Source organism: Leptonotus elevatus, chromosome 14, assembly GCF_054856555.1.
Source record: "Leptonotus elevatus isolate MCC_2025b chromosome 14, RoL_Lele_1.0, whole genome shotgun sequence".
Taxonomy (NCBI): Eukaryota; Metazoa; Chordata; class Actinopteri; order Syngnathiformes; family Syngnathidae; genus Leptonotus; species Leptonotus elevatus.
This window is the reverse complement of record NC_141252.1, coordinates 7,001,575-7,020,683: the sequence shown is the minus strand read 5'-3', so window position 1 is coordinate 7,020,683 and position 19,109 is coordinate 7,001,575. Positions and strand designations below refer to the sequence as shown.

The 19,109-nt window shown below is 39.5% G+C and overlaps 2 protein-coding genes and 1 long non-coding RNA gene across 3 annotated transcripts in view; 2 read left to right on the top strand and 1 right to left on the bottom strand.

Moving 5' to 3' along the window:
• The window catches only part of ythdf2 (YTH N6-methyladenosine RNA binding protein F2), an 11,900-nt gene extending 8,965 nt beyond the window's left edge, over window positions 1-2,935 (top strand). The window contains exons 4-5 of the mRNA XM_086094206.1: window positions 1,309-1,374; window positions 1,942-2,935. Of these exons, the coding sequence (XP_085950332.1) occupies window positions 1,309-1,374; window positions 1,942-1,965 (90 nt within the window). The 3' untranslated portion in view covers window positions 1,966-2,935. The remainder of the gene's footprint in view (window positions 1-1,308; window positions 1,375-1,941) is intronic.
• Window positions 2,936-3,190: 255 nt separating this feature from the next.
• LOC147162777 (uncharacterized) lies at window positions 3,191-9,448 on the bottom strand. Its single transcript, XR_015097017.1, has 3 exons — window positions 9,033-9,448; window positions 7,196-7,303; window positions 3,191-4,657 (listed from the first exon to the last, which is right to left on the bottom strand). It is a non-coding gene; the product is annotated as an uncharacterized LOC147162777 (long non-coding RNA).
• msrab (methionine sulfoxide reductase Ab) overlaps window positions 9,075-19,109 on the top strand; it is a 58,629-nt gene continuing 48,594 nt past the window's right edge. Inside the window, exon 1 of the mRNA XM_086094207.1 lies at window positions 9,075-9,243. The gene's annotated coding sequence lies outside the window, so the exon portion shown is untranslated. The remainder of the gene's footprint in view (window positions 9,244-19,109) is intronic.

Sequence of the window (19,109 nt, the reverse complement as noted above, 5' to 3'; positions counted from 1 at the left end):
TGTTCTGAGGTTCCATAAGGTTCACAATGAGTGAGTTTGCACATTGGGATAAGAATGGCATCGCGAGACACAAGAACTTGCATCTTTGTCGTGATTTTTTTTTTTTTCATCTTCTTTTTCCCAACGGCCTGGCCATGAGTGTTTCTCATAGAAATCTTTACTCTTAACTACTTTGTTCCCGATAAAAATGCAGGTTTCATTGTTGCCGCGGTAACGGCTTCATCAGAAAGTGAGCCCCATGTAGTCTATAGGGTGGATATTTTTCTGTGAGGTGTAGTTTCCCTTAACGGTTGTATACATTTGTGTATGTACAAGTCTGGTAAGTGTTCCCTGAGTGAAAACAGAAATGACTGCGCTATTAATATACGTCTCAAAATGAAAAGGGAAAAACATTTGCAAGAATTGTTTAATGTTTTGAATCATTGGTCATCAGCTTAACATGAATCAAGGTGCCATGGTTCTGCTCACATCGTAGTATTATGTTTGTCCTGCAATATTTCTACCTGGCAGCCTCGTGATGTGGATTTGAGACACCAGCTTAGTATCAAAGTAATGCTCAACAGAGCCTTGTATCCTTTAATGTTTCACTATTGTGTGCAGTGTTTTAAGTTTTTTCAAATGAAAACAAAGCGTCCTTTGTATTTTCTGGTAAACAACACTGCCTTAAAGTAAATACAGTAGCACAATTTGAACTACTAAACATTTCAAGTTCTACAACCTAATGACATCCAGTGCAAATTGCCCATTCATGTTTCGCTGAACAAAGATCATTTTGAATTGCCTATGAATGGCAACATATGAGAAACTGCCCTCATGAAGTTCTGCAGTTGTACAAATGTTCAATTAAAGCCTCGCATTAAATGGAATATCTGTAAAAAGAATGTTACAGAATATATGTATATATATATGTGTATGTATATATATGTATGTATGTGTGTATATATATATATATATATATATATGTATATGTAGATATATGTATGTGTGTGCGTGTGTGTGTGTGTGTGTATATGCGAGTACATATACACATACATATATACATACATATAAAAAAATATTGTATGGTTCCTAACTTCCTCCTATCCTAAATTTGTACAAAGAATAGTTTTGTTTTTAGAAGATGATGTATTCCTGATTTTTATCATTATCGTCATCAATATTATTATTATTATAATATAACGTTTTCCTACTTAAAATTCACCAACATTTCTCTGTACTTAAAGCTTTTCTCATTTGCATCAAGTTTAAAAATGTGTACCAGTGCGGTAAATTTTTCTTTTTTTTTCACCTGGTGTGTTTGTGCGGCAGGTGGAGGTCCAAGGCAGCGAGCCATATCCCAGCAACCCAAACGGCAGGAGTCATTACAGGCTGCAGGTAAATTCACCTCGAACCCTGCGCATACTATACAGACGCTTCACTTTTAACGGAAGAACGTTTAAAACAATATATTCCTGGGCCATGCTTTCCATTTGGAGATAGTCTTTAAAGAAATGTGGACATGAATGCTTTTTACTAATCTTTGAACTCAGTGGTATCGTTTCACTACCGGCATCAAGGTACTTGTGACCACACCCTTGATGTCCTTTACACTAGCTTTGCTGAGCATTTAAAAATACAATCCATTGTCCGACATGAACAGATACCTTGACAATCCCTAGTGTGGACTGACCAATAGTACAGATTTGTGAAAAAATACAACATTTACCAAATGACCAATAATGGTTTTATATTTGTAGCACTTGCTGTCAACATTTTAATGCTTGAAAAGTGCGATACAAATCAAATTTGATGAGTTGACATTGGAGGTTTTGGCCCCGCACCAGCGATTATGATATGCTGTCGGGTTGACCTGAGGTTTTTGTGCCACCTTGGGCATATTTTTCTTTTAAAGTTTTTGTTTTTACACCATTTTAAGTTGTGTTGTTTTGTCTGTCCATGCAGGAACGCCAGGGACGGATGAAGTAAGACCCCCATCGATCCACCTACCAACCTACCTGCCCTCCCCTCTCAGCCATTGAATCATCACGTCCACACGTCTCTCTTAAGAAATCCTTAAACTGAAGAAGGCTAAAGAATTAACCGAGGATGAGAATAAAAACACAATGAAGACTTTCTTGATTTCTTTTGACTTTAAAGACTTACTTGGAACTCGTAGTTAAACAAAAAACACACACAAAAAAAGAGAAACTATTATTCCTAGGACTACAACTTAATGCATAGCATCCTTAGGTGAACTCTTGTTTTGCCATTCCACTGCATATGCTTCTTCCTAATCCTATTTTTTAAATGAAAGGATCATCCTGATCTTTTTTTTTTTCTTCTTCTTTTTTACGGCCCAAGAGCAGGTCTGTAATGGTCACATCCACGTTTGCTTAAAATGGTCTCCGAGCTCACGAGTGGGACTTGTCAAGGTGTTTATTTTTGCATCATTTCTTCAGAGGACACAAAGGAGATGCACAGTGGAGTTATTTTCCCTCCTCAGCAGGTCTTCACAGAAAACCGCATTCTTAAAATGTCTGCCATGTTTCTTGTTTTTTGTCACTCGCAATTTGTCATATCCCTCGTTCTTTCTCCTGGAGGTGACGTACAGAATAGCTATAATTTGTTTTTGTTTTTTTGCATGCATCGGGACGAATTGCGTCGAGGATGTCGTAAAGGGAGATGACAAAATGGACGGTCAAGAGTTAAATAAGCAGCAGCAGAAAAGAGTATAGTTTAAAAAGTGCCCCGCTAACTAACAGCCTTTGTTGGACTTAATTTACCCGCCTTTTCTTTCCCTTGGACAGCTTGATTCGTTGTAATGGGCTGCGTTCTTTTTGGGGTTGTTTATTGTTTTGTTTTTCTCCCTTTTCTAATGACAGCGATGCGACTGGCTTTGCCTCCGCTCTTTCTATTAATCAGTTCCAAAGTAATAAATGTGGTATATTAAGCATAACTGGTGTGCATTCCCCTTGTTTCAACTCTTAAGCTGAAGAATGTCTTTCATATATTAAGCCCGCCCGTCCGTCCCAAATATGACTTTTCGCCACCTTTCCCATCCTCTCTACTAACTTGGCCTGTCTTATTACCACAACATTCCCCGCTTTCCATTTCTGACTGCTACTTAAGCCAACCATAATCAAATTGGCTTCTATTGTTTATTTCTTCTTCTTCAGAATGGCATTTTGGGGAAGTTTCAACACAAAAATAAACATGCAAGGTCCTCTTTCAGAACTACTGGCTTTTATTTGTGGCAGAATAAAGAAGCTCCACGAAATGGCGTGTGTCTTTTTGTCAACACTCAGAAGTTATTTTCCTTGACTCATAATATACTTACCGGTCTGCTATAGAGCGAGTACTACCTGCTAATTCCTACTCTCAACTGTAGTCTGTTTCTCTGCAATCCGCCATTTTCTTCTGCCACTCAGGTTGTAGTTCACGGTGCGACCTCAAGAGGGCGTTATAGTATCAGACAATTGCACATCTCGACCAGACTTGAGCCTATTAAGCAACTTCAAGCCAATTTGATTATAATAATGGTTATGGTTGTACTGTACTTGGCCCTGTGGTATCATGACAAATAAGTGGTCAAGTCATCCATTTATTGGTCCTTAAAAAAAAAAAGTTGTAGAGCATTGCATCCTACTATAAATGTCATTATACTGTATTTGATCTCCAAAGTGAAATTTCCCTACAAACTACGACAACTTAAAACAATAGTCTGCAAATTTATATTGGTTGTCTTGTGCCACGAAATATATTTTACAAAAATCCACATACAACTCAGTGTGTATGATACACCGTATGAAGAGTTAAAGGTCTTAAATGTGACCATTTAAAAATATTTCAATTTCCATTTTAGGATGGTTCCTGATGAAAAAATAAACACCCACAGTACCTTATGTATATATTACTGATTAATCGCGTTAATCATTTTGAACACAGTTCAAAAACAACTCACAAACGAAAAATGTCCAATGTAAATCTCACACTGAAACACTGTGTTACTAGCCTACTGCTTTTTCAAAATGCAGCTCGTAAATAAAAGTTGGTTTAAGTAGTTAAATAGTTTTTACATTTAAAACATACCAACATATTCAATAATGTTTAATAAAATTATCAATTTAGGATTTTATATCTTAATATTTTTGAACGTTTGCTTCACAAAAAAAAAAAGCTATTAAAACCTTTTTAGGCCACCGTTCTTCCGGGTTCTGATTGAACAATATCGCAAGCTTGCCACTTTTTGACAAACGTTGTTCAGCGTTTGTTAGCCAACATACAAATATGATACAATTTTTTTTTTAAGTATACCTTACCCCTTTTGTCACTAATTGTAAATAGAAAAAGTGACGTTTTTTGTTGTTTTTTTAATCGTAAAGGCCGTACTTATTGTGAGTGTCCCCTGTGTGTTGGTGGCGCACGCTTCCTGGATGTCTTTTCCCAAGCTTCAGTAAGTTTGAACTTTTTGGGTGTCCACGCAGGGGTTAGTTGAGGATGCTAACTGTGTGTGTGTGTGTCTTTAGACGTGGGGTGGAGGTGGGAGGCAGTTGGGGGCATGGGGCGACGGCACGTGTCGCGTGTGCGGAGAAACTGGAAAGCACGCTGCCTCCAGGGGATCTCCCTTGACTCTTATCTCAGGGTCTCCAGGGACTCCATTTTGGCTCCTCGTTGCTGCCTGTGGGGGATGGAAAATTCAAATTAATAAAATTAGTTAGGCGGCCTTAAGAAGGCAACAACAAAGACAAATATCATTTAAAATAATTGTATTTGTGTTTAATATACAGTACTTTTAAAATAAATATTTTTTCCCATAAACTTTAAAGCAGAAGTCAACCCCAAAATTGTCTTTACAATATGTTCAATGTGGCCCCACTTGTATAATCACAGTATTCTGATGAATATTGTGCCCATGAAATATGAGTTGAGTAGCAAAATCCATCTCAAGGGGGCCGCCATTTTGCCACTTGCTGTCGACTGAAAATGACATCACAGTTGTCGGGATCAGGTAGCGACCAATCACTGATCACCTGTTTTCTGACGATGATACATCATTGTTTGTCGGACGAAGGGAGTTTGCGAACTTGGACAGTGGATTGAAGAGGCAACCCTCATTGTGTAACTTAATGCTAGCTAGCTAGTACAACACACTCAACATGGATGGATGACACGCATTTTAAAAATGTACCTAAAGCGGAAAAAACAACAACCTCACCCTGGGTTCTGTCGCTGGCCAGTGTACGACGAAGCATCCTGGAGGTTAAAGTATTTTAAACTAAAAGGAAAATGTTTCCGTCTGTCATGCTGAGTGGTGTACATAATATGTTGGTTACCCCAATTATAATGAGTATGTCTCGATATGTTGCCTGGCATTGTTCCAGTTGGTGTGCCTGCGTATATTTTCTTATCTTTTTGAGCGTGTGCGCATGTGGTACAAGTTTAACTAAGTTAGAAGCACACCTTTTTTATTGGGGATGTTTGTTTTTGCGGCGACATTTTAACAAACATGCTAGGATGCGCTCCTTTCACCCTGTTATTAGTTGTTGTGTGAGGGGTGGAAGTAGATGTGTGTGCGCGTGCCTTTTGTGTGTGTGTGCGCGGGTCCACACTTGGCGCCGCAAGGTCATGCTTGTGCTTCATTGTACCTTCATTATCATAAGGCATCCATCTCTTTCTTCCATTAGTGACGCTTCGCCATGTCGCCTGCGCCGACCTCTATTTACATGACTAAATTAGATTGATTTGAATCTGCTGTGTGTGCGTGTGCGCAAGCAAAGATCTTCCAATGAAATGATAAAAAAAAAGAAACAATATTGATCATTGATCCAATGTTTTATATATTCATCGGTGTATTGGGAAGTGTTCGATAGTACATCGTTAGTTTCTCTTCTTTTTAGTAAATGAGTGATGCATATAAGCGCAACGTTTGATTGTTTGAACAGTTGGAAATATGATGTTATAAAAAAAATAATAATTAAAGGATTAACTAAATAAACTATTCTTGGGAAGTTGTGACAAGCTGGAAATCACAAAAGCAAATGTGGGCGGGGGGCCTAGCAAGTTATGTCAGATACATTGCCGTAGGCGTGGATTTTAGTATTTGTGCATTTGACTGTTTATTCTGTTTAATAGACCAAGGAAAGCTTGTCGGTGACTGTGACTGACCCTTTTTTCTTTCTTTCACTTTTCACACCACAAAGCAAAAAAAAAAAAAAAAAAAAAAAAAAAACAATAACCAAGTGACAGCTTATAAGTCGGAGCATCACTTTATATTGTTGAAAGAAGTTAACAAGTTTGAAGCGTTTCCAGAATGACTAGTTTGTGAGCCAGTGTTTGAGCAATTTTTGATGATCTTTTATTATCAATATCGATATAAGCTGACTGTGACGGGATAAGATGAGCATTTCTCGCTTGTGTTGTTTTATCAAAGTACGCTTATGGACAGATCAAATTGACATGAAAACCACCAAGTATGTGCACTTGACGACTGTTTTGTGCTAATGTGACAACACTGTGTCACTCTAAAACCCATGAAACGTATAGTGATTGTGAAAAGAAGATAAAAAATTGTAGGTGCCAAAACTTGTCATTTGCGCTGTTGGTCAGGTCAGTGGACATGCTTTCGCAACAAAGTATGTGCGATTTGTGACCATTTTAATTTTGATGTTTGAAAATGCCTTTAAAATGTTAACATACCGTGATTACCGTATGACAGACATTTGTAAGCACATCACACTTATTGACGTTTTTTTACATTGCGATATGTTATATAATGAAACTGCATTTTACAACGTGATAACATAAAGTAATGAGTGTGAAAGTGTAAGATGTAAATTATTGAATATATAGTTTAGTTTTAATCCTTTTTGAGAAAAGATGTTTTCGTTGGATGATATTTTCTTGGTAATATACAGTAGTTAATTTCTTTAGATTTCTATTGCTCTATGATTAACAAAGAAGCATTATTAGAAATATGGTGACGTCACGTGTCATAGATGGTTTTCTTTTAATATATTGTTACGGCACAATTCCCACCCCATGTATAGACTCCAAAAAGTCATGTTATTTCCCCGTACTGACAATATTTTGCATGATATTATACATCAGAATGCAAAACAGTGAGGCTTTTTAACAATAGTAATAATAACGTGTCATGATGATGCATGATAGCAATGGGGGGGGGGGGTGTTGTATATATTAATATATATAGGATCACCTGCTGTCTACCCCCCACCTCTCTTCATTTCTGCAGAAGGGAGGTGGGGGTGTCCCAATTCTATAGCGCCGACGTGCATAATGCGCAGACAGCGAGCAAGATGGCGCCCTGAAAGGGGGAGAAAAAAAAGCAGTTGATGACCTCGCCACACTTGCCCTTCCGCACGCGCTCATTGTGTGTGCCTCAAAAGGGCCGTCAGGAAATCACAACATAAAGGCCAACGCGCTGCAGTGAATGCAACTGCACCACTCTATTGTGCTTCAAATGCTTTAGAGCTATAGGATTGGCAGCAAAGTGCTTGGCCCACTAAAAAAAGACAAAAAAATATTACATCATCTCAAACCAAGAAATTCATTAGAAAATAGATTTTTTTTGGGGGGGGGGGGGTAAAATTATTGAGGGTTAAATTAAAACAATGTTTTTGGCGAAGTTTTATATGGCAAATCGGGGCAGCCTCAAACACGACTGGACTGTATGTTCAAATGAGCGCTGTGATGGTACAATTTAGAAAATATATATATATATATATATATATATATATATATATATATTTGCTTTAATCACTTCATTTCTGGCATTGAAAATCAAACAAACGAAAATTTGGTGCATGAAATGATTTCTTTATTGGGATTTTTCTTTCTTTTTTACAACAAATAAAATAAAAATTGGTATGAAATGACAAAAGTACATACACGAAAGAAGTAAAAGAAAAAAAAAGCATATCTAAATTCCGTGAATTCAATTTTTTTGACACCTGAAACAATGTGAATCCAAATGCGCATGTGGATCGAAAAAAAATTCAAATTCTAGAATGATTTGAGTTGTGTACATAATTTTCTCTATTATATTATCAAAAATATATATTTTTTTCTTGTTTTACATATTTTCTTAGCATTTTCTGATATTTTCCCCTCTATTAAAAAGAAAATTTCTCAAAATTTTGAGGTGCATGTTTTCCATTGCAACAATTTACATTTTCCCGTATGTTACAAATAAACCGGCATAATTTTTTTCCTTTTCCTTTTTTTTTTTTTTTTACCCCGTATGCCACTTTCTATCTAACCTTGTGTTGTCATTACAGGTCAAGCGGAAACTGGCAGACCTTCAAAGTGGCCCGCTGTCACCACATGGCACCCCCCTACCACCCCTACGTGCGAGCCCTCTGTCCACTTGGCCCGCGCCGCTAAGCAGCTTGTGACGGAAACGCGACCATTTAAACGTCTTTGACGGTACCGACCCGGATCCCCGCGTCAAAGCTGCTTAACCTTCACTGCGCCTTTTGTGCGGCGCGTCCTACGTACGTGACTTCCCGCCTTCAGGTGAGCGAAGACTGTGGCTTCTCTCTTGGCATTCACCGCGTGCCTTAATTGTATTGAAATTAAATCAAGGTCCACTGTGAACACAAAGAGCTCAAACCAAACACCAGAACATCGTTGACGTTACCCGTCGCGACGACATACGCGAGCGATTGCGGCGGGGGAAAAAAGGGCAACAGAAAGCACATGCATGCATGCGAGATATAGCGAGCTGGAAACGGCCGGGGCTGCCTGCTCCCATTCCTGCACACAACGCCATCATCACCTCCTACACCCCCGCCCCCACCCACCCCAACCGCCGCCGCTTAACGGCTTTAAGCGTCGCATCGTTACAGTCGGTAAAGCCGCGTTGTTTTCTCCCTCATCCTCCTCCCTCCCTCCCTTACGTCCGTCCTCCCACTCTCCCGTCACCTCTCTGCCGCTAACAGGCTCGAAATAAACAAATGGCGACGCTGGCGTTTTAAGCAGAAATGTTAGTCCGAGGAACTTTACAACTTTTTTTTGGGGAACAATTGGTTTACCTATACAAATAACAAATGCACTTGTTGTCATATCCCAGATGAGAGCAGGAGAGGAGGCTGCAGTATTTCCTCTCGTTTTGGCGCATCCGTGGTCCCCCGATTCCGCATCCCGAGGTCCTCTTGCCGGCTTGCAGGATAAAGGAGGGATGCTGGGATGTCGGACAACAGGGGATGGGAGGCATGCAGTCAGGAAAAAAACTAAACAAAACAGGTAGGGAGGTTTAAAAAAAAAAATGTATGTAAACCGTTGTGGAGGAAAAATCCATTCAGGGAAGGAAAAAAAGCCCAAAAGGATACATATATAAGCCACGTAGGTATATATGTATGAGCATCCAAGGGAAGAGGAGATAAAGGGATGGAGGAGGAGGAGGAGGAGATGGTGGTGGAGGAGGAGGAGGAAGAGGCGACTGGCTCGCACACAGACACACTGCGCCGAGGCGAAGGCACGAGCGGCAATTTATGCTTTCTGGTCGACACCACCCCCCACCTCATCAACACACACACGTACACACTCGCGCATAGACAGGAGCGTCCCGCCCCTATCTGCCCCTGTCCCGTACTGGATGCGTGGCCTATCTGATCAGTGCAGAGGGATTAACCAACGAGGCCAGCTGGCAGGGATTACACAGGAAAAACTGGGCTGGGGGTGGGGTGGGGTGGATGTGACTATGCGATGGTTTTGGCTAAAAGAAGAGGGCGGGGGCGGGGGGGGCACTGTCTCGTCTCTTTACATGCACATATATGTAGCGAAATCCGCAGCGTTCATGGATGCAATCGTCGCACGTTCGACGTCGATGGAGGGGTTCAGGGAAGTTCATGTGTGATACGTCATACGTGTGAGGGCAACGCGTCGTCGTCGGTAAATGAGCAAGGACGTTTTTGGGTTCACTGCGAAAGCGCGTACTGGCTTGGATGTATAAGAACATATTTGGATTTGTACAGGAAAGCATTTAAGGCTTACTGGATGAGAAGCCACTGGCTTTTCTATTGCACGTGACTATGCGTTGTTCACTCTAGATTCACTGCATGGTACATACATAATAAATTCATCATTTCATGGTATTGGCACAAACATCACATTATGAGAAGGTAGTAGGTTTTATGTCTGGACGTATGAGGTTCACGGTACGAGAACAAACTTGAGCTACAATGTTTGACATTGTATTAGGTTTACTAAGGAAATGTTTATTATTTATTATATAATTATTTTCATATGTCGATTATTTTTGGTGATTCATAAATGAATCAAATACAATAAAAACATTTTAATTTCCATTAGGGCAGGGTTTAAAAAAAACAATTTAGCGAATTGAATTATTTTCTCTTCTCATAGCCCAATATCGATTCATAAAACCATATATTGATTATTTTAATATCTTTTTCCCATAAACTCACGAGGCCTAAATGTTTTTGTTTTTAAAAAAAAGAAAAAAGAATATGTTTGTGGAGTTTTTAATCATGATCTTGATATTTAAGAAAATTTGATGTTCCATTTAATATATGTATATTAATCGATTTTGAATTATATTGAATTAAAAAAAATCTAAATCGAATTGAACTCTTGTGAATGGAAATCGAATCGATTCAGGAAATTAGTATCAATAACCAGCCCTAATTTCCACCCTTTTATTTAAAAAACAGGACGTTATTTCACACAACATAAAACAGATGAATTATGATTTAGTTACTGGTTGTCTTCCGTAAAGTGTTAGTAAATAAGCAAAAATGTAGATCACTGGTTGCCAACTTTGTATTTGTAATATTTACTGTTGAATGCTTGAATTTCTGAGGACTTGGGCAATTTTATATTAAACTAGGTCACTGAGAATTGATTAGTTGTTGGAAATAATAATACTAATCATACCAACAATATACTAGGTTCACTGTATGAGGACCAACGTGGTACACTGTATAAGTTCACTTTAGGAGAACAAAGTTAACCCTGACAACATATTCGGTACACTGTATGAGAGCCCGAGAATGCACGACGTGCAACCATCATTATTTGATTATATCTTTTTCCAGGACTACGCTGAAAAAAATGACAATTCACGACAATTTTGAGTAGTCAGTGTGCAGCTGGTATACCAATATAAATGTATTGTCCTCACAAAATGAATCGACACACCAGACATGATCTAAACCGCTGGCAACAAAAGTGAGAACAACCCAAAGTGAAAATATCCAAATCGGGCTAGACCCCCAAATACGTTGTATGTTGCATGTAGAAGTGTCATACATGTAAGCGCAATGGCCGCCCTTTTACACAACGCGTTTGATAAATGCATGTAAATGCTGCAGGAGGTTGCACGCGAAAGGCGAGGTGGGGGCAGCCACGGGAGGGGAACCCCCACGGGAGATAGGTTGGGAGTGGAAGGGGGAGCGGTGAGCGGCTCGGCTGACAATGCAAGGTTTTGCCCCTTGACCCCTTCCGCGCTCCATCATCCCTCAGCTGATCGCGGGAAACAGGACAGCCGCAGGAACAAAAAGCAACCCCAGCCCACCCCCGCCACCCCTCTCCTCCGCTAACAACGTCGAATCGAACGCACCTCCATCTCATGCTTCACTTGCCAAACCTTTACAACCGTAATGCGTCCATCTGTTATGTTAACGCAGAATGCAGAAGTGCTTTGAGGGCCCAAGTAAATTTATGAAAAAATATGATTCAATTCAACACATTTTATTTTGCTTTTATGCTGCGCGCACATGCTCCGGATTCGTAGTTTTTTCACGTTCATGTGGATCGTTCATTTGCATTAAAGTGCTGCTCAAACCACATTTTGACACACACGCACCCTTTGATCTCCATTTTTGCCAAGGCGTAAAATATCTATTTTGATGTTTAGCAGCCCAAATTCTCTAAATTTATCATGTTATTTTATAAGCAAAAATCAAATGTAGGGGCAATTTTTCGCTCGAGCTGCGTGGAGTGTTACGACGTCGCTAAGCGTTGTTGCAGGCTGTCGACTGCAGTTTGAGCTACAGTGCATAGGACAGACACGCACACGCACACACACGTGCAGGGCCAGGCATACAAGCGCTGCTGTAAAATCAAAGTGACATTTTTAGGCCCTCAAAGACGGCACAAAATGGCGTTTTTCTATAACGGATAGAAAGAATAGGACATGGTGGACGTGTGACCAGTAAAATGGGCTTAGATTCTCCCAAAGTCCGACGTAAAATGACAGAAAAAAAGTGCTTTGATTTAAGAAGTTTTTTTTTTCTTTAAAGACATTCAATGAATTCCTTTTGATTCCCTTTATTGGCTTGTGCTTTCCTCTTTTACCCTCATAAAGCACTTATTATAATTTTTTTTTTAATCCAAAATACTACTAGCCCCAGAATATAATTGTAGTGCATTACAAGACTTGTTTTACTCAACTTTTTTTTTTAAATGACTGTCATTAAATCTGTAATGATACACCTATAATATAATTATCTTTCAGCGTATGTAATTGTAACTTGTACAGTCTAATCATTGCCTTTCTTTGCTAATGGGCTGGGGGAAATTACAATGTTTTTACTGCCGAATAGTGAGCGATGGTGTCTAGTTTAATTTCACCAAAAGCGGTTCAATTTCCTATGCAGGACTTTATAGCAGAGCAAGGGGGAGGGTTCAGTGTATGAGAATCTACAAGCTTCACTGTATGTTCACGCCACGAGAACATATTCGACACGGTGTATGAGGACGTGTGAGTTTCACCGCATGAGAACATGCTGCGTTGATTGTGTGAGAACCTATTAGGATGACAATGAGAACATACGTGAGGTTGACTGTCTGAGAACACATGAAGTATATGAGAACATAAGTTCGCTGTTTGAGGTCCATTGTGAGAACATGATTTTAACTGCATGACACCGTATAAGGATCAATGTGTGAATATAAGAGAACAGTTTAGTTTCATAGTAGGCTTTAATAAAAAAATATAAATTAATTTTTTTTTTTTTATGTTTAGGGTTGTTTAGAGTTTAATGCCGCCGATACTATCCAAGGGTGAGATCGTCCGTTTCCGATACCGATCACATGAATTTGCTGCGCATTTTTCAATTTTAAAGCTGCTCACTAACGATTATTTTAATAATGGATTAATGTGTCAGTTACTAAAATAAAAACATTATATCCAAATTTCCATTCTTTTTATTATGCAAAAATAGGATTTCTAGATTTAAATTTAACAGTACAGAAAACATGTTATGATTCAGTTGCTGGTTTGGTCTGTAACATGTAAAGTGTTAAGCAAAGGGGGGTAGTGTGTAGTTGGCTGCAGACCGCAACGTACGTAAAAGCTGTTTTTATACGATTGTTTTTTTGTGTTCAGCAATGAAAGCCATTGACTGAATCGAATCATACCACTTGAAAATGTAGCGTTATTGAATAATTGTTTGGCCCATGTATTGCGATATGGAATGAATCATCTTCCATTGTAGCGATGCACTCCATTTAGAATGTGAGCTAACATTTTGTTAAAATGAGGTTTAGTTTATAAGTATGTATTTGGTTCAGCATATGGGAATATGAGGTAGATTGTATGAGACTATAATCATGAAAACATGAAAATTGCACTGTACTGAATACCCATATTAGTTTTAACGTATGACAGCGCACGAGGTTCACTGCAGGAGAACACATGAGATTGACTGCATACGAGGGTTCCCATGCAGGAAGAAGGCGTCGGCTCGGAGTAGAGCCGGGTCGAGACAAATAGAGCGCAGGGTTCGTCCCCACTTGGGTAATCCGATGGAGAGATTAGCAAACAGGCAGCATTTGGGCGGGATTATGGAGTCATTAGAGAAGACTGGTGCTCCAGAGCCTCGCTCATGTGTTAATGTGGCTTTGCCCATCCTCAGTCTGCACAGATTGTCTCCCATCGGCTCCTAAATACTCTCACGATATTAAAACAGGCTCTACGTCCGTATTCGTCCATCTTATCACAATTTTTAATTTGAATCATCTTTATTGGTCAATGTTAAAACACACAAGTTATTTGTTTCCAGTAGATGGAATCTCTCTACGACAGCAGACACTATAACAAAATATTAAGTTGCTGGATACACAAATATACACAGTACAGAGAGTCAAATGAAAAAACATTAAGGTATTTAAAAATATATATAATCCTAATAGTTCAATGTTCTTTTTAAAGAGATACATGGTTGATCATTTATTATTATTATTTTGATAGTATTTCCCCCAGTAAATTTGTGAATAATTAAATATATGATATATGAAATTCCATGTGTTTATGATTGCAATCCATATTTTCTATAGACTGTATTTATGGCCTCAAATAGTGCATTTTCCAATCCACCAAGAAACTGAATGTGAGAGTATATTCTATGTTGAACACATTTGGTATATAAAATCAAAACAGCAGCACTTTTAATACAATATCAAACATTTAAGAATTCAAATTTTAGAGTTATTTGAACGTGCACATATGCTAAAGTATGTAGCGTGATTGGGGGTGACGCGGTCTACATGATGACAATGAGCGGGTTTAATCGGGATCAGTGTGTGTGTGTGTGTACGTGTGTGTGTGTGCAAATAATAACTACGATCTGTTACATGGATTTCTTCTATTTGCTGTGTAAATATTAGTGCAAGTATGTGTGTACGTTTGGTGGGACGCTCTGCTTATTGACAGCTGATCAATACGGCCAACAGTGTGTGTGTGTGTGTGTGTGTGTGTGTGTGTGTGTGTGTGTGTGTGTGTGTGTGTGTGTGTGTGTGTGTGTGTGTGTGTGTGTGTGTGTGTGTGTGTGTGTGTGTGTGTGTGTGTGTGTGTGTGTGTGTGTGTGTGTGTGTGTGTGTGTGTGTGTCGCAAGTGTCCGTCGATGCGCTCCAGGGACCACAATATCACTCCTATACACCCCACCCCAAATAAAATCATCACCTTTGGAGTGCCTTTCTGCAACTTTCCTTTAAGCATGTAGACACACAAAAAATCTGCCACGTTCTCCCCCAAAATAACAAAAATCCCGCCGCCTCTGCACACACCGTGCCCCACTTCCCCTTACACCCCCCCCCCCTCCTCAGCCTACCCTTTTTTTTTTGTCAAATAAATTGCTATGTGACCTACTTCCCGTTTTTGCACCGTTTCTCTCATGTTCACATGTTATTGTTTGACACACGACTGATTTGCTTTGGGGCGTACAGTAGGGAGGAAGAAAACACGGCAATAATGATATCGTGTGTAAAAAATTAATAAATAAAATAGACAAGGCTGTGTGAAACTCCAATTGACCTTTTCACAAAAATACAACAATAAATAGGATAGGCAAATCAACGTTAGGTGGAAAGTACTACTAAATATTTGACCCATACAATCTGATCTGTTCATGTATTTTTTTTTTTAAATAAAGCAACTACCTAATAGTTATACAATGTATGTGTCATCTCATTACTAGTCGACAGTACTGTTTGTCGCATTGAGTGCTTCTTAAAATGATTAATACTCTTCTTTTTGGTTTTTAATTATACTTGTAATGAAACTACAAGGCTGCCATATTCTGCGATGAACAATAACGCTCACAGAATGTCATGCAGGCAAATCCATTTTGCAGCCCAGTTAAGCAGAAAGCCCTGCGCTCTGTGTTGAAATAAATAAATAAAAATTTCACTAATAAGCGCGACTAATTTATAGAATCATCACAAACTCAGTTAAGTTCAGCGTCGTTGTACATTAATGGACAGTGACTTGAGAGCATGAAGTCATGAGTGGTCCAATTATCTGATTATACATTCACGTTCCATTTTCTGGTTTACTGTATGAAAATATGTGGTATGAGAGTATTAGACCATGTGAGGTTCATTTTATGAGAACATAATAGGTCCAATGTATGAGAACATACAATGAAATAAGAAGTTCACTGTTTCAGAGCAACGGAAGTTTACTGTATTCGAGAGCATAATAGAACTGCTGTATTAGATTATTATTATTTCATAGTGCGGCTTGTGTATATTAAAATTAGAGCTCCGACTGGCACCCAAACTTCCCGTTGCCTGTTTGTGTTGCTTTTCTGTGCATTTCTGCGACCTTCTTTCCACTGACGGCAATGCACAAAAATTATATGACAAGTTAAAGAAAGTGGAAGAAGAAATAGAAGCAGAAGATGACGAAGAACTGAATAAATCAACAACACATTTGAACAATGATCTGAAATTCTGAACGGTCGAAGTGAAGAAGTGTGCGGTCGGAACATATTTATCAAACGCACCCGTGATCAGAGAACAGGGATTTTGGGTCTGAGTCCGACCTGTACTGTTCTTGGTCTCAATTTGTGTGGAAAAAAAAAAAAAAGTCCTCCCAAAATGGGACTTTTATACAAAACTGCACAGCGACTTGTTTGATGTTTTCTTCTTCTTCATGATGCATTTTTTGTCACTGGTACGACTTATAAACCGGAACGACGTACAAACCGAAAAATACGTTACTCAGTTCATAGTGTGAGAATACAAAAGGTTCACTGTATGAGAGCACATGAAGTTACTTGTGGAGAACGTATGACGTTCACTGCATAAGCACATGAAGTTCACCCTGTGAGAACATACGAGAGTCCTGTAATGAGAACATGATGGTCACGTGACATGAGGTTCTCATATATGAGAACATGGGCACAGTGGCACACTAAATGAGAATTTATGGTGTTCACTGCATGAGAATGTCTTAGGGTCTCTGTATGATGAAATACACCATAAAATAATAGATAGATAGAATAGATAATTCTCTAGGTCTGTTGTATGAGAGCATATGACTTTCACCATAAGAAATCACAAGTATTTCACCCTATGAGAACATATCGGGGATGAAGTAAGTCTTTCTTTTGGGCAAAATACTTTGGTGTCCTGCTAATGCTAGCCACAGCTAACTAGAAAACTGGCTAGGTGTTTGTCCTGTCATTTCTATTAATTTGGGTTGATTATTATTTTTTTTTAATTAGTATACATTTTCAGTTTTGCAGCAGTTGACATTATGTGAGACAATTAAGAATGTTTCGAATGCAGAGGCATGAGCAACTGTTTAAAGCGCCGTCACATCACGGCAATCCACTTCCTGTCGCCGCGTTAAGAGCGGCCGGGCTAAGCCACACTTGGCCTACATACGATCCTAGAACAGCAGATTAGGGAGCTGTCTTTCTAATCCCATGCACCAGGGCATGTGCCACTGTCGCCATGCAGGCAGCAGCCAATCGGCGTGTCGCTACTATCGCGCTAGCCCCGCCCCCACCAATCCGTAACATCTCTTTATTTTTGTGGTCATATCTCTATCAAAATAAAAGCACACTGAGATTAACACCCCTCTACCCCGCCTTCTACCAGTTTGAGCCACCTGGCTTCCCCTGTGCACCGCCTCACCTAAAGCACCAGGCCTGAGATTAGGGTTAATCTGGACCTTGTGTCATCCCACATCCATCCAGCAGCAACCCCCACACAGCTCCCTCTTTACCAAAGAGGCTTTGCTTTTCAAATCCTTTATGCCTCCATCCTCCCCTTGTGGTGTCTTTTCCGCCAACTTTTCCCTCCCGCCTCAGCCAATCGGCGAGCAGAGAATGTGTCCCCGAGCTACGCTGCTAAAGACACGCGAGCTAACGGATTCATTGTTTCGCAATTGGCCACCGCTGCAGTGAAAAGTGGGTTGCGTGCAGTGGTGGATGGTAACTCGCCGTACAATGGAGGGGCTTTTAAGTGATTTAGATGGAAGTCTAGAGGAGTCATCCCAAAAAATCACCCATTAAGACAACCGGGTCCTCACTCAATCTCTGCCCTGGGGTCAAAATGAAGGTTCCACAATGGTGGCGTCAGCAAACATATTGTTCCCCAGCGTCCTTTTCATCCGTTTGGCTTTGTCTCAGCACATAAATGGCATCTTCTCCCCCAAGCAAAGTCTCTTCAGGAATAATAATGATAAAAAGAAGATGGTGGGACGGAGATTTAGCAAAAGATGTAGGCCAGAAATAGTTGCTGAATGAGAGGAAGGGGGGATGTAGGGAACGAAGACCCTCAAGCGTTGGTAAAGATGCTTGAATGAGAAAAAGACTGCAGACCATCATAAAAATGCACAAGAGTCAGCTTGCAACCCCCCCTTTGGATATTCAGTGGTGCCTTGACTGAGTTTAATTCGCTCCGTGATTACACTCATTGAACGGAATGAAAATGCTGTTATTCCTTTCCAGCGCCACAAAATAATCACACCCAAAATTTTAATGTGTTTAATAAAATAAATACAACTATACAAATTATTTTATTAATTAAACATTTTTTTAAATAAAAAAACTGAAGTTGTGTAAACATGCTGGCCTTTAGAGTGTTAAAATCCCTTAAAAATAATGAATATTTAATATGTATATTTTAGGCTGTAGCAGTTTTAAAGGCTGACTTGTTTATGGTGAGAAAATATTAATATATAATAGTTTTACTGATATTTTCGTCATTGGGGACTTATTAGTGTGGATATTTATAAGGATCTCTCAAAAGTTAACATGTCACACTAATCTACTAATCAAGAGTGAGATTATCTACAATTACAATTTTAACGCATATATATATATTGTTTAAAAGCAAAAGGAATTGATGTGTTCAACCAACCACATTATCCTGAGCAAAAAAATTGTCAAAAAATAGGCCATAGCAGTTTGATAAACAGAAAAATGTATCTCCACTTCTGCATGATGTCAAGTTGGCCGCTGTGGACAGCCACTTGGAGATCGACTTATCTAACTTCATTTAAAGAACATTCGCTTGAAAATCCGCTTCGTGGTCGTGAAGGTTGAAGCACGACAGCCGTTGTCCACGGTTATCGTTGAAATTGATGAGTCTCCCAATATATAGTGAATGTACATTTCGGACAATAGTCCAACTTTTGTCACATGGAAGACGTGCCTAAATATGACTCTGAATTTGTCACGTCGCTTTATGAATACGAATCCCCCGTGGAGCGTCACGCTGCTTTTAACCGACCGTGGCAGAGCAATCAAACCCTTTTGTTTTTCACACCGTCCCACCTGCTCGCCGCCACGTCGGAGGGCCCTTTTGAAGCGGCGTGAGGCGGTGTGATTTATTATTCTAATTGGTGCAAA